A 14,068-nucleotide genomic window follows, 5' to 3' on the forward strand; every position below is an offset into this window, starting at 1 on the left:
TTCCACTCTGATGCAACACTATATACATTTTTCTGATATTAGACATAAATTTCATTATCAGTTCTACATTCTATAATAGCTCAGATCTGTTTTCCACCTATCCTTGTGCCTGAAAGCAGTGTGAAATCCAAGAGTTTGATGTCAAACCGCATCACATCATCTCACTAATATATCATCCATACATAAATATGAAAAAGTAGATGTCTCCCAGTTTGGAATTGAATTGAAATCATTTGTTCAAAGATGACATTCTCAATCCAATACTCATTTAAAACAAGCATGGCCACCAGTTAGAGCATGCCTCTCACAGAAATAGAAATTACCGGTATATATACAATCGATGACTAGCAATGCAATATTCGCAATGACTACAAGGTGTTCTGTATAGGGCCTACAGAATCTCTTCTACCAATTAACTGCACAGCGCAGGCACTGACTGATATGGAGCTTTGGGCCAAAATGCACACACAAAACAAGCATAACCCTGTTTCAGCAAATACAAAAATGAGAAATTCAGTTTAAGCCATGGGAAAATATTAGGGTGTTTAAAGCCAATAACAGAAAGAGGGAAATATTCCCAAATCATAAGCAATAAAAAAGATTGAATGGCAGAAATCACACTACTCTGAAGCATCAGAGATGCCATTTGTCCTCCCTGGATTTCTTACTTCCCCAAGTCATAAGCAATAGAAAGGATTGAATGGCAAACATCACACACTCCTCTGAAATGTGCCGTATGTCCTCCCTGGGGTTCTAACAATAGCTCCATTTCCCCTCCATTGAAAAAATTCTCACTTTTAAATGACAGCAGCCGCTGTAGTCTTATGTACCATTAATCTTTCTTTTTCTAATTAGACAAGTTTACTGAGAAAGCATTTTCACTCTTTTTTTTCTGGTGCGAGGGAAGGTGGCCACTGAGAGAACCATAATGGGGCCAGAGAGAGGGACCCACCAAGGGGCCAAGACAACAGCCCACATAGGAACCAGGAGGGACCACACTGATTCCTGATTCTTAGTGAAGTTTTCCACTGGTTCAATGCACAAGAGCGAAGAATTGAACCAGACATACAAAACAGAATTCCACTCCCAAAAGAACAAGAATCAACAAACCAAGAAATAGTGGAACCACCAAGCTCAAGGCTTCCAGAGCTTTGTCCCATTTTCTCTCTGCGCTCTCTCTGGTCTCCTCGACCAACGCTTTGGTGTTATCCTCAAGCGTCGGAACCCACAAGAAGCTCACCTGCTGCTGCAATCGAAGGCAACCCACACTCCCTTGGGCAAGTTCTCCTTCCTTGCTGGAACTCTGCGAGCCCTAGTCCAATTTCTCTCTCCAACAAAGGTTCTCTAAGTTCAGACAAATTTGATTTCTTAGGTCTTTGCAATCAATGTGGTTTATGGGTCTACAACCTCTGTTCTCTTGAGTTCAGACAAATTTGATTTCTAAGGTCTTTGCAATCAATGTGGTTTGTGGGTCGGATTTAAACTAGCAAATTCAGCCTAAAGTGAATAGATTTACTCCAAGAACCAAACAGTTATTATGTCATAATTACGAATCCACAAAAACACTCTATGGAATTATGGCCAAAATCAGTACATGTTTCCAGAGATTTATGTAACCAAACACATCCTCAAGATTCCCAACCAGACCTCTCTTTTTCTTGTAGATCCACTTGCATTCTATGGGCTTGACACCTCACGCCTTGAGGTGGATCCATTAGAGACCAAACGTGGTTAAAATGCATGGAGTTGATCTTAGAGCGGCATGGCTTCCAATCATTTAACTACGTCAACATCCTTCAGCGCCTCAGAGAATGTATATGGGTCTGACTCCGAAAAGTCACACACCATGTGGAACCCTCCCACCTTATGATCATCTTTTATGAGAAAAGCCAGATGTAGGAGGTTTGATAGTCCTCCCACTGCGTCGAGGCACTTGGGGATTTCCGCTTTAGTGGAAATTCTCAACCATAAGTTTTAAGAGTATGACCATCGGATCTGATTGCCAAGTGACTAGATCCTCTTCCAATGTCACATGCTTTTACTCTCTAGTCTACAAGGTCAAAGAATTATAACCCTATAGTTGATTTCGGGTATCCCAAGATGTAGCATATGTTTGTCTGAGATTCCAACTTGCTTGTCTGCTACTTATGCCATAGTTCGAAATAGTTCGAAATCTTGCCAGTATCTCAGCGATATCTCAGAAATTTTGGGATTTTTTTTTTCCAAAACGAAATGCCATACAAAATGGAAAAATAAACAGATTCTGGTTGAAATTTCAGCATCTCGTCGAAATTTCGTGCTACATTTCGTATCTTGCCAAAATGGTACATAGCACATGTTTCATGAGTTGGGGTCGAAATTTCAACCTCATCTTGCTGGTGTCGGCTGGTCTAGCCTCTTTTGCTCTGTAGAAGCTGAAAAGTGTCTCCAAGGCTTGGTTTTTGCCACATCTTCACCTCATGAACAAGGACAGTCACCACATCACACGATCAAGGGAAAAGATCTCTCCCAACCGATCCTCTCCATATTTAAGGATGATTTACAATGTATATAAGGAGAGGTTCCTCTATAGAAGAAAGCTGTAGGTGGCATTGAGTCACAATGCTTATCACAATTCAAATTACAAATACTCTTTCCAACCGCGGCATATTCAAAATATACTTGCCATGTTAGTCTTTGATTGATTAAGAGAAATCTTCTCCTTTGATTGTGTGAGGTGTCTAAATTGCCATGCTTGTCTTCGATTGATTGGGAGACATCCTCCCCTTTGACTATGTGAGGTGTCTTCAAGATAAACTTGCCATGATGGGCTTTGATTGACTAGGATCTTTTATTGATTGTGTGACGTGTTTTCATGATAAACTTGCCATGTTGGGTTTTGATTGATTGGGAGAAATCTTCTCCTTCGATTGCGTGAGGTGTTTTCACGATAAAATTGCCATGCTAAGATTTGATTGATTGAGAGAAATCTTCTCCTTTGATTGGTGAGGTGTTTCAGCCTTCCAGGTCATAATATAATAATTCGAGACCAAAAAAAAAGAAGAGCATCATCTCGCCAAGATCTCAGCGAGATTTCGGTATTTCGGTGGTTTCAAAACCACCAAAACACCGAAATGAATCGAGATTTCGAACTTTGATTTATGCACATGTGCAATGCATGTGTAATGCACCCCATCAGCCAAGGTAAGTCAGAGTAACTAACCATTGATCGAACCATATCTAATAAGGTTCGATTCCGTCTCTCTGAAACACCATACTGTTGAGGTGTCCCTAAGGACTGTCAACTGAGATATAACCCTACCCTCGTTGAGTTAGTCCCTAAACACTTCTAACAAATACTCTCCAGCTCGATCTGATCACAAAGCCTTGATACATTGACCTAGCTACTTCAACCTCAGCTTGGAACTCTTTAAACTTCTAAAAGTTTTCCGACTTTTGGTGCATCAGGTACGTGCATCTATAGCGAGAGTAATAGTCACAAAGGTAACGAAGTACTATCCAAATATCACTTGGATGTTTATGGGACTACACACGTCGGACTGAATCAACTCCAACAAATCCTCGGCCCTCTTACCCTTGTTAGAGAAGGGTATCTTGGTCATCTTTCCTTGTAGGCAAGACTCACAAGTTGAATAAGAATCCACCTTTAAACTCTCTAAAGTTCTGTCCCTAACCAACCTATTGATCCTTTCCACTCCTATATGACTTAACCTGAGGTGCAAAGGTAGGTGGAGTTAACTGGAGCTAATTTTCTTTTCAAAACTAGCATTGAAATGTCATCTAAATTTGAAACGGGATTTTAGAAATATAAACCATTTTCTAAGAACCCTGTCGCAATAAAATTACCAACAACAACAGCCAAAACCTTATCCCAACTTAATGGGGTCGGTTACATTGGGGATACCAAGCAAGGACGAGTTTAAGGATCCATGCAAAAAGATTGATGGGTTATGGCTAATCCTAATAAGTGCCGGCTGTCAACCTGACACACAACTACAAATCAGCCACAGACTTATAACGACAAACTATAATAAAGTACCAGCTGTCTACCTAACGTACCATATAGATCAGTCAAGCCAATGCGTCCTACATGCATTACGTCCATTACCAAGATAAGTCATCACCTAACCTACTTTCATAAAAGGAGGAATGTGATAACGAAATCTTGATAGCCCCGCTAAGCACGAAAGTAACAACTCGAACATACATCTCTGCCTTGAAAGGTAAATAGTCAATTTAAAAACAAAGGCAAGGTCTTCTGCATTCGTTTAACCATGGGGAGGCTTTAGAAGTGTACTTAAAATAAGAAAGGAAAGGGAACTTGAAATAAGAAACTCTATCCATAATAGGAATAGATGTCCCTTACAAGTAAAATAAAACTCTACTTTTACTAGTTAGAATAGGTGGCTCATGTGATTAAAACTCTATCCATAGTAGGAACAGGACTTCTATTCAGGCAAGACTCCATCCTATTCTTAACAACCAAGCAAATAACAATTACTTCATAAAATAAAACAACTCAAACTAACCTAATAAAGTAAATCCCGTTCCTGCGTTCTACCCATAATTAAGAACCATTAAAGTTTCCCATTACAAAGAAACCCACTGAACCAAAGGCCCAACACATATATAGCCCACCCCAAGGCTTATTTCCACTAAAATAAGCCCAATATTTGTGTTTTATCTGCACCACCATTTCAAACATCTAAGGAAAAAAGAGAAACATGTATTCCAAGAAAGGAAAAGCAGTACTACCCTCCAGAATTTTCGAAGAGAAAAACAAAATAAAAAAGAACAGCTTCAATAAATACAATGACATTATAAAAGAGCTACAAATAGTAGTGCACAGTCGGGCAATAATAGTAGCATGAGAAATTTGATAGAAAGTAATTTATATTGTAACCAAGTTTTTCACTTCAGAGTCATGCCAGAGAGTAGAATGGGCAGTGGGGTCACGCATACCAGCATACACAACTGTAGCACCTGAGGCCAATCGTCCCAATGCAGAAAGCAAGTAAAGAATGCTGACCACCTAAACAAAAAGAAAAGACATAGATTTCAATCTTCAGGTTGCTATCCAGCAGAAGAAAAAAAAAAAAACTACAGTAAAGTGAAACAGGATGGCTGTCAAGGTGCCACCTGGCCAACTAGGCAAGCCTTGAGCCAGATAATGAGTCATAAGTGCAGTCTTGGGCCCTGAACATGGTACAAATCCTAAGCATTTCTCATTCCTAGCATTCTATATAGTATCATTTATAAGAAAAAAAATACCAGAAAAATATGGTCTCGGCTATAAAATATGGCCCTCACTTTGGCCCCATGGCATCACTTAGGCGCCATTGCCTTGGCTCTGCTTGGCACCATGACAATTATGTAAAACAGTGACGAATTCTGAAAATTGGCAAAATTAGACTGCAATCCTAAGAACTCGTGCTAATCACTAATCAAACCAACCTGCACTTGGCCAAAATCCGAATTATTTAACCCGAAACAAAAGCCAATATGGATCTTATAAATTTGAATAAATTATGCTCAGAACAATTGCAGTGTGTTTTCAGGTTGAGTTGCCTGATGCATTTAACCTAGCCAAATCCAATGCTTGGAAAATCTAACATAGTTTAAATAGAAATCCGTTCTGGTTCAGGTTTAACCCTTTAGACCTCTTACTCTAAAAATTCAGATATAGAATAAGTTACATTAGTCTGGTGACAGAATGTGTTCAGAAGTAAACCATCCAGATCCAAAATCATAGGGTGCAGAGAGCCAGCAAATTGCATCAGGAAATCAGATACAAATAAAATGGACAACCAGTGTAACCATTTTGTTGGAATTTTTCATACAATCATACAGTATTTCATGTCATTTTGTACCCGAACATGAACCATACAATAAATGTGGCATTTTGCGTTGTGTTCATCACCACCCATTTCATTTGCAGGCAATGTTCTTGTCAGATCATTTAGTGTTTTACTCGTATCTTAACCCACTGCCACTACTAGGAAACTACATATATAGCACAAGAAGTTGATATAAAACCATCACATCAAAAAATCAGCTCAACAATTTCCACCTTCAGGATTATCTAATTCTAGGAAAGCTCGTGGTGATCTTATGACTTAGTGGTCAGGTTAACACAATGGCTGGCTTTTTTCTCAAAGCTAGTGGTAAAGCAATGACAAAAAGAAAAATTATACGGATGTTTTAGTGGTAGAACAATGAAAATGAGAAAATTCTATGGATGTTTTGGTGTTAGAACAATGAAAATGAAAAAAAATTCTATGGATGTTTTCCTAGATCTCTTTTGGATGGCAAACAAAGATACTAGGGGATGCAAATATTCCCATTTAGGTTTTTCTCTTGATTATAATATGTTTCAACCCAAGGCTTTCTATTATGGTTAATTCGGATTTGGAACCTGCAGTGAGAAGGATTTCTTTCCAGTGAAGGGATGATGTGGCAGATCCAGATAATGGACACTCTGGATTAGTTAGAAGTACATTTCCCTCATCCAATTCATTCCCCTAGACTAGGGGTGATAATTCGTGGCCCGACCCGACTAAACCGACAGGGACCGACCGTTTATAGACCGGCCCGGCCCGGACCGGACCGTTTATTAAACGTGTCGGGCTTGAGCCCGGACCGTTTATTAAACATGTCGGGCTTGAGCCCGGCCCGTTTATAAACGGTCGGTCTCGGTTTTGTTACTTGGACCGTCGGGCGCCCGACCAAGACCGGCCTATTGTGCACCGGCCTGGTCCGACCCTTTAATGATTGTAGAATACCTATTTTACCCCCCAAAAGAAAAAAGTAAAAACTAAAAAGTAAAGACATGTTCACATTTTAAATAATGGTTATATTTGGTATCATTTATTGATTTATTGTCATTTTTTTGGGCTTGCATGAGTGGGCCGGAATATAAGAGCACATTTTAAAGAGGGCATGTTTCAAAATCGGTTAAAGCCCGTTTAACATTAAACTAGCCCGGTTAAGGCCCAACTAAAGCCCGATTAAGGTAGTCCGATTATAGCCCGAGGCCGACCGACCGAATATAAAGCGTACCATGCCCTCAATAACTAAGCCCGATTAGTTAAATGGGCGGACACGGTGTAGCCTTTGAAAGTCTTCAAGCCCGATTAAGCCCGATCGAAACCGGACCGGCCCGACCAGTTGACACCCCTACCCTAGACCACCTCAAACTGAACTTTTTCTCTCTATTCATTATAAACCAAAATGTTCCCAAGCTTTCTAAAAATGGAACTTTTGCAATAGAGCAGAGTGCTAGTGCAATGGAACTTGAATTTCTTCAGTAACTTCTTCTCTTGGGGGGCCAAAATGAACCCTTTTTTTTTTTTTGTTGGTAGAGCCAAAATGAACCCTTACAATCTTACATGATGGTCCTGCTAAGATGGGTAAGGACATATCTCTATTTAACTGGTGTGTGTGTGTGTGTGTGTGTGTGTGTGTGTGTGTGTGTATATGTCAGGTTGTATGATGTCATAATATCCTCCTTATAAAAAAAATTGATTCGTAATTGTAAAAAAAAGAAAGGAAAAAATATTTCTCAACTAAAATAGCTCTTGAAAACACAGAAACCCAGAGATAAAAGAAAATTAGTTCAGCGATAAACTATGACCTTAAGAAAGAGCCTCTTGTCATGCCCAGTCGCAGCAACCCTCAAAACAGACTCAGCAGCTCCGACTGTATTAGCCAAGCATGCAATAAAGCTATTAGCTGCGTCCTGAGAAATCTGCCATTCAAGAGGATCCACGGGTACCCTACAAAAATTTCACCAGAATAAAATGAAACTGAGATGTCAAAATCCCCCAAATCAAGCGTTTAAATTGTAAACTACACAGCATTGCAAGTACATTAAAATTTAACAAAAATATCAAATATCTATTAAAGAGAATATAAATTAAAATGTTTAAGAGGACGTTTTTATTGTGTTAAGAGTTCCACTGTTCATTTACTAATCAAAAACCCAAAAGCACATTGCTATCCATGTACAACAGAAGAAATAAACTCAAATTCAGAGGCATTTCCTCAATGGAATTAACCCACGAAAGAAAAAATAAAAATAAATAACATATTGGAACACAGTAAACTGAATCAAGGATCCAATGCTAGCAAAAGTTAACACAAATTAACAAGAAAACCAAAAAATGAATTCATGAGTATTAAGGGGCGAAAAAACCCTAATTCCAACAAAACAGAAAAAACTAAGCCCCTAATAATGTCAATTCCCTGTTGCCTTAATATCAACCATTAGATGGAAAACCGAAATTCAGTTCAGAAAAAATTTACAGAGGAAGGAACAATCAAAACAAGAGGAAACTTGAAGCAAAGAGGAAAAAAAAAGGAGGATTACGAGATGTTCATCTGACGAAATAGCATTCCAAGAATGGCAAGAGAGCAGAGGAGGACGATGAAGACATCGGAGACGAGTGAAAGAAGACTAGAGTTTCGGTAGACGCAGTGGTAGTAAACAAGAGTTCCACATATTAACAGAATCAACGGCTTCCCCAGTTCTCCCCTGCAATCCATCTTCTCATCTGTTAAGCTTTCCTTTCTTATTCCAAGTGGAGGACTTCAAGCGGTTATCTGATTCATTTTAATCAATAGGCGTAATCGTGAATGGTTCATTGAAGTCGTTCAATGAACCATTTGAGACTTTAGAGCGGTTAACCACTTAACCCTACTTAGGTCAAAGCAGAGTATTTTCCTTCTTTTTTTTAGCCTGTTTGATTAGTCGTGGTTTAGAATGAATACTGAGGCCACTCGTATTAAACTGAAAGATTGTGTCTAAATCTGATCTGCACTCTTTCAGTATAGCTGACTAAGGGTGTCAATTTCAAATCGAAATCGAATACCCAATCTGAACCCGAGCCAAATTAAGTAGATCGAATTGAATTGAAGTGATTCGGTTTGAGTATGTGAGTATAGACATTGTTTGGATCGGTTCAAGGTGTGAGAACTATCGGTTCAAATCAAAACCAAACCGAATTGATCTTAAAACAAAAAAAATAAAAAAATAAACTTAATATCGTTAAGAGTTATTTTTTATGTGGTAAGTGTTTTTTACAATTTATCATCACATATTTACATGCTATGACAATTTTGGAGTTAGCAATGGCCATAAAGCCCATAACTCCAGCCCATTATGGCCTTTAGTCCATCACAGTCATTGTCCAAAAGTTGAACCGAATTAAAATTGCATATCATAATCGAATTGGAACCGAAATCAAATCAAGCCAAATTGAATCGTCTTGAATATCTAAATATGGAATCAAGTCAGTTCTCGATTCGATTTTGGTCCACCTTATTATCATTCGGAACCGAATCGAAATCAAACCGAATAACTAGAACCGAACTGATTGACACCCTTATAGTTGACTCCCTGGTTAGGAGGGCTTTGTCGATCTCCGATTAAGAGGCTTTGTCGATTACGTGTAGAATAGTGTGATCTAATTCCAATCTATGGTTATAGCCTTACAGACACAATGTGCTATGCCTGCCATGAGGTATACATGTAGATGTTGAATGCACTCTTCTCCCTATCCAAAAATAAATAAATATAATATGGGTATCTTTTTCAATTAACGTATGGACTTTTTTTTTTTTTTTTTTGTAGAAATATCTCTTATACATAGAGACATGTCTTCATACCCTTTCAAGTATGTATAAACTTTTTTTTTGGTAAAATTCAAGTATGTATAAACGCTTCTCCGCATACATAGGGATATGATTCATGTCTTCATGCTCATCGAAGAATCATATCTCTTGTCCATATATTAAGAGATGTGTCTATATGTAAACATTTCATTCTCCTCGTAATAAGTACTAGGCCACCCAAAAAGAAAAACATCCAGCTATTTGTGCCTCATCTCGTCTAGCCCATGCCACGATAAGATATGGTAGAACGATGAAAACCAAGTAAAACGAAAATAGATATTATGAATCTTTGCTTTTAATTCCTTTAAAACAGTACTAACATGTTTTAAGGGTTTTCACTTGCAATACTTTACAGAATAGGGATCGAAAGAGATCAAACCTTATAAAGTGTAGTTTTCCAAAGAGATTATCATCAATTTTCTTTATAGTTTTTCAATGGCTAACTAGCAACTTTCAAGGTGAGTTGCTCTGCTAGTCTCGTCGTGAGGATTGGTCGAGGAACGCGTAAGTTGACCCGAACATCTTAATTAACAAAAAAAAAAAAAAAAAAAGTAATTGTGAAGGTATTTTAATTCTTTTAAAAAGTTATATGAAGTCATTTTGTACAAGCAAAGAATAGTTCACAACAAATGACCACGATTTGGCCTTTTAAGCTATCCACGAATGTTTGTTAAGTTCTGATGGTCCTATGTAAGGTCGTTGAACTGCAATGGTCCCACTATGTAAGCTTCAAAGGGCATAATAGAATTGAGAGAATTGGCTATCAATTATTCCTAGGCAAACAGGCTTTGTTCCTTTCCACGATAACTTTTAATTTCGTCATCATAAACGATGAAACTCAAAGAAAATTCCATATTTTATTAGATTTACAAGAATCTTAAATAAAAATTTTAAAAATTATAGATCTAAAGACTTTATGTAAACCCTCACTCTAATTCCCATTTTTTTCTTAGTATAGTGGCTAATTCAGACATATTCTTTCTGAATGATCAGTCATAGGAGACTCGAGCTGGAGATGTTTGCTAACACACAAACTTTTGTTAGACCAGTGGAAAAAATGATCTTACAAGAGCTCCTTCTCTTTCTCTCTTATCCTTTTCCAAAAAACCCAAATGATAATTGTGGTAGCTTATCTGTTGGGAGCACAACCTATGCACCCTATGTCTCTCTCTCTTCTCTCCAAAATGAGGGACATAAATTTATCCGTACATGTGAGGAAAGAGAAAGAGAGACACATGGAAGCACTGGTGTAGGCTATGCTTCCGAACATTATTTTTTTTCCCTTATTTTATATGGTGGTTGGTGTGAAGGTTTCCCTTAAGGGTGAAACAGGGTTGGGTTGGGCCAGGTTTCTTAAAACCCTAACTCAACCCAAGGTCCTCAAAATTCCACCCAACCTTATCGAGCTCATGTTCAGGCCCAACCCGGACCTAATTGACCTTGTCAAGGCCGAGTTCTGTTGTAGGGCTGGGTTGGGTTGACCCTGTCTTTTGCAATGGTTGGATTAACCTTGATTGACATGTTTTTGAAATTCATACCCTATACATTAAAAAATTATAGAAAAATAAAATACCAATAGGAAACTTAAATTCTAATATAAAATTCAAAGTTAAAATTTCGAGCCGGATTGGGTCGGGTTGGGCTGGGTTGGGCAAGGCTGAGGCCTTAACCTGAGCCTAACCCAACTCTAACCCAGGCTTGAGGTTTTTCAACCCTATATGTCTTCAGAGTCAGAAAACTTGACCCAAACCCTGTTCGAGTTCAAGGCGAGTTCGGAATATCAGGGCCAAGCCCTAGTTTCCCTTCCCTCATCAAGCTTGAAACTAAATGTAACAAAATTTTAAGAAGTTAAAGGAGCGAATGGAACCATGAAACCTCCTATTTCGTCTTTCAGTAGTAAAACAACAATAATGAATGTCAATTTGCTTTCATTCTCCCTTTCTCTTATTCTTCTATATCTAAAATTGAAAACCCACATGTCAAGGCTTATGGAGAACCTTCCCTGCTATCAGAGCTGCCTCCATAACAACTGTAATTACATCAATCACCTCTTCTACTGAGCACTTGTTGCCCTTAAAGGTATGCCCTCCTGAGTCTTTGAAGTATTGCATACAGTTGAGAAATGCTTGGCTGCATTCTTGACTAAGGTAATCATCTGATCCAATGCACCAAGAACATAATTATAAAAAGAGTGAAGATTACGACTACCAATTCATTCATTCTAAACAAATAAGTAATTCTTCATTCTCTTGTATTTCCGGGAATAGCAATGGTATTGTTGATAGCCTAGTTAGGAAGGCCCTGTCGATTTGGAGTAAGTCAGAGTGATCACATTCCATTCCTTGGCCTCATGAACTTGTTGTTCAAGAGGGCTTGGGTTGTGCATGTTCTTCTCTTGAATGAATTCTCTTTTACATTAAAATATATATATATATATATATTTTCATGGGAAATAACTTAGATCATGTTGTTTGGAAAGGAAATATCTCGGGTCTTTTTACTTCAAAGTTGGCTTGGGATCTTATAAGGAGTCCAAGTCCTAAGGTTAATTGGGGAGCAATTATGTGGTTTCATTTGAGTATACCTAGGCAGTCATTTGCTTCTTTGGTTTTTTTGTAGGAGCAGTCCTTGGCTTCTTAGAGATGCTTAGTAGATGCACTCCCCACCTTAGACATTCGGAAGAGCAATGTGCAATTGAATCTTTCCTATTTTCTCATACTAGTTAGGATTGGAAAGTAGAAACCACCTATTCTTTGAGTTACAAGTTCGGTAGATAGATCTGGAGCGACATTAGCCGGTTTTGTTCTCTTAGAAATCCAAGTGGGTTGCTAAGAAGTTCTAAGAAGTTCAAAGGAGACCATATGATAACATTGGCAATATAGCCCTTTGTGCAACTATATCTCAATTGTGGATGGAGAAGAAATTCAAAAAAGTAATACTAAGTTTCGGGGGAAAAGAAGGCTCTAGGCAGCACAGTGCATGATAGTGAAAGGGTGAAATGACCACCTTGATCCTGTGAAATGAAAATTTCCACCCATGATGGATGCCCCCTAGGCACTTTCATTGGTCCCCACACTGATGCAGGAGCAACGCAGCCTAATTAACAACGATCCCCCTCCCAAAATTTCGTGATAAATCTTGCATAGTAGGAGATTTAAATCAAATGTGATGAATTGATTTCAATTCCTTGAGGGAAAAGATCATCTCGCAATTATTGGCTTATTGACAAGGGGGGTGGGGTGGTTGAATGCACTTTTATTGGGTGAGTTCCTATTGGGCACTAGTGCTTCTTTGTGGTATTTCTTTTTGTAAATTATTTTTCATTGGTTCGCATAGATGCAGGGGCACATAGCTTGACAACCATCCCCTTCCCAAAGTTTCGTCATAAATCTTGCATAGTTGGAGATTTAGATCAAATGTGATGAACTGATCTTAATTCCTTATCCCGGGGAAAAGATCAACTCACAATTAATGGCTTATTGATAAGGGGGGTGGGGTGGTTGAACGCACTTTTACTGGGTTAGTTCCTACTGGGCACTAGGGCTTCTCTGTGGTTTTTCTTTTTGTAAATTGTCTTATATCTCTCATCCCCCATCCCTCCTTTTTCTTTTCTTTTCTTTTCTTTCGGGTTAAATTTGATTTGCAGATAAATAAAATTAAGTAATTTTTCAAGGATGAACTTACTGTTCTTAGCTTGAATGCAGGCATCATGTTTCATACAACAAGCATCTAAACCATCACATGGCTTCTCCCCCGGGCACCCACTGTACAGGAGTCCACAGTACTTCCCATATCTTAGAAATGGAGGCACTTTGTTTCAACAAAACAAAAATGAAAAAGAAACCCATTAATATCAAAGTCCCTAATAAATAAATAAATAAATAAATAAATAAAACCCATAGGTAATCTCATAAAAGAACATTATGAGAGCTTCAAAAGAAAGTACCTGAGCAGAAATCTGATTCACATTTTCTACTGCATTCCTTACCCTGTCCAGTATTGAAAAAATAAAATATCACAAAGAAGGAAATTTGAATGGAAGAGGAGGAGATAAGGTGAAGAACTAACCAAAGAGATCACTGCATTTTCAGACTGAATGCCAACATTGAGGGCATGGACGTAAATAGAAGAAAAGTTTAAGACAGTGAGAGAAAAAAGGATGAGAAGAGCCAACTTCAGTGATCGGATTCTGGACATTGTTGGATGTGGAGAAAGCTCTGTAAAAGATGAAGCTTGGTTTTCCTTGAAGACCCTGATTTATAGAGGAAAAAGGACTGGAAGAAGACAGAGCTACAGAAGGGTTGGGCTTGTCATGTAACGGCTCGTGACATGTTTTTTGTTCTGTTCCTTAGAACTACCTTGTATAGAAATAGAGTTACTCTAAAAGATGAGTTAG

The 14,068-nt window shown here is 38.3% G+C and overlaps 2 protein-coding genes across 2 annotated transcripts; both read right to left on the bottom strand.

The window, feature by feature from the left end:
• Positions 1-134: 134 nt before the first annotated feature.
• Positions 135-8,705, bottom strand: LOC122075617 (reticulon-like protein B22). The gene is made up of 4 exons (XM_042640698.1): positions 8,369-8,705; positions 7,634-7,775; positions 4,963-5,032; positions 135-484 (listed from the first exon to the last, which is right to left on the bottom strand). Exons 1-4 carry the CDS (start codon positions 8,542-8,544, stop codon positions 369-371), a joined length of 504 nt encoding a protein of 167 aa, XP_042496632.1. The 5' UTR covers positions 8,545-8,705; the 3' UTR covers positions 135-368.
• Positions 8,706-11,525: 2,820 nt separating this feature from the next.
• LOC122076052 (phospholipase A2-alpha) lies at positions 11,526-13,987 on the bottom strand. Its single transcript, XM_042641333.1, has 4 exons — positions 13,741-13,987; positions 13,619-13,661; positions 13,357-13,482; positions 11,526-11,827 (listed from the first exon to the last, which is right to left on the bottom strand). Exons 1-4 carry the CDS (start codon positions 13,867-13,869, stop codon positions 11,652-11,654), a joined length of 474 nt encoding a protein of 157 aa, XP_042497267.1. The 5' UTR covers positions 13,870-13,987; the 3' UTR covers positions 11,526-11,651.
• Positions 13,988-14,068: the final 81 nt, after the last annotated feature.

This window comes from Macadamia integrifolia, chromosome 4 (assembly GCF_013358625.1).
Source record: "Macadamia integrifolia cultivar HAES 741 chromosome 4, SCU_Mint_v3, whole genome shotgun sequence".
Taxonomy (NCBI): domain Eukaryota; kingdom Viridiplantae; phylum Streptophyta; class Magnoliopsida; order Proteales; family Proteaceae; genus Macadamia; species Macadamia integrifolia.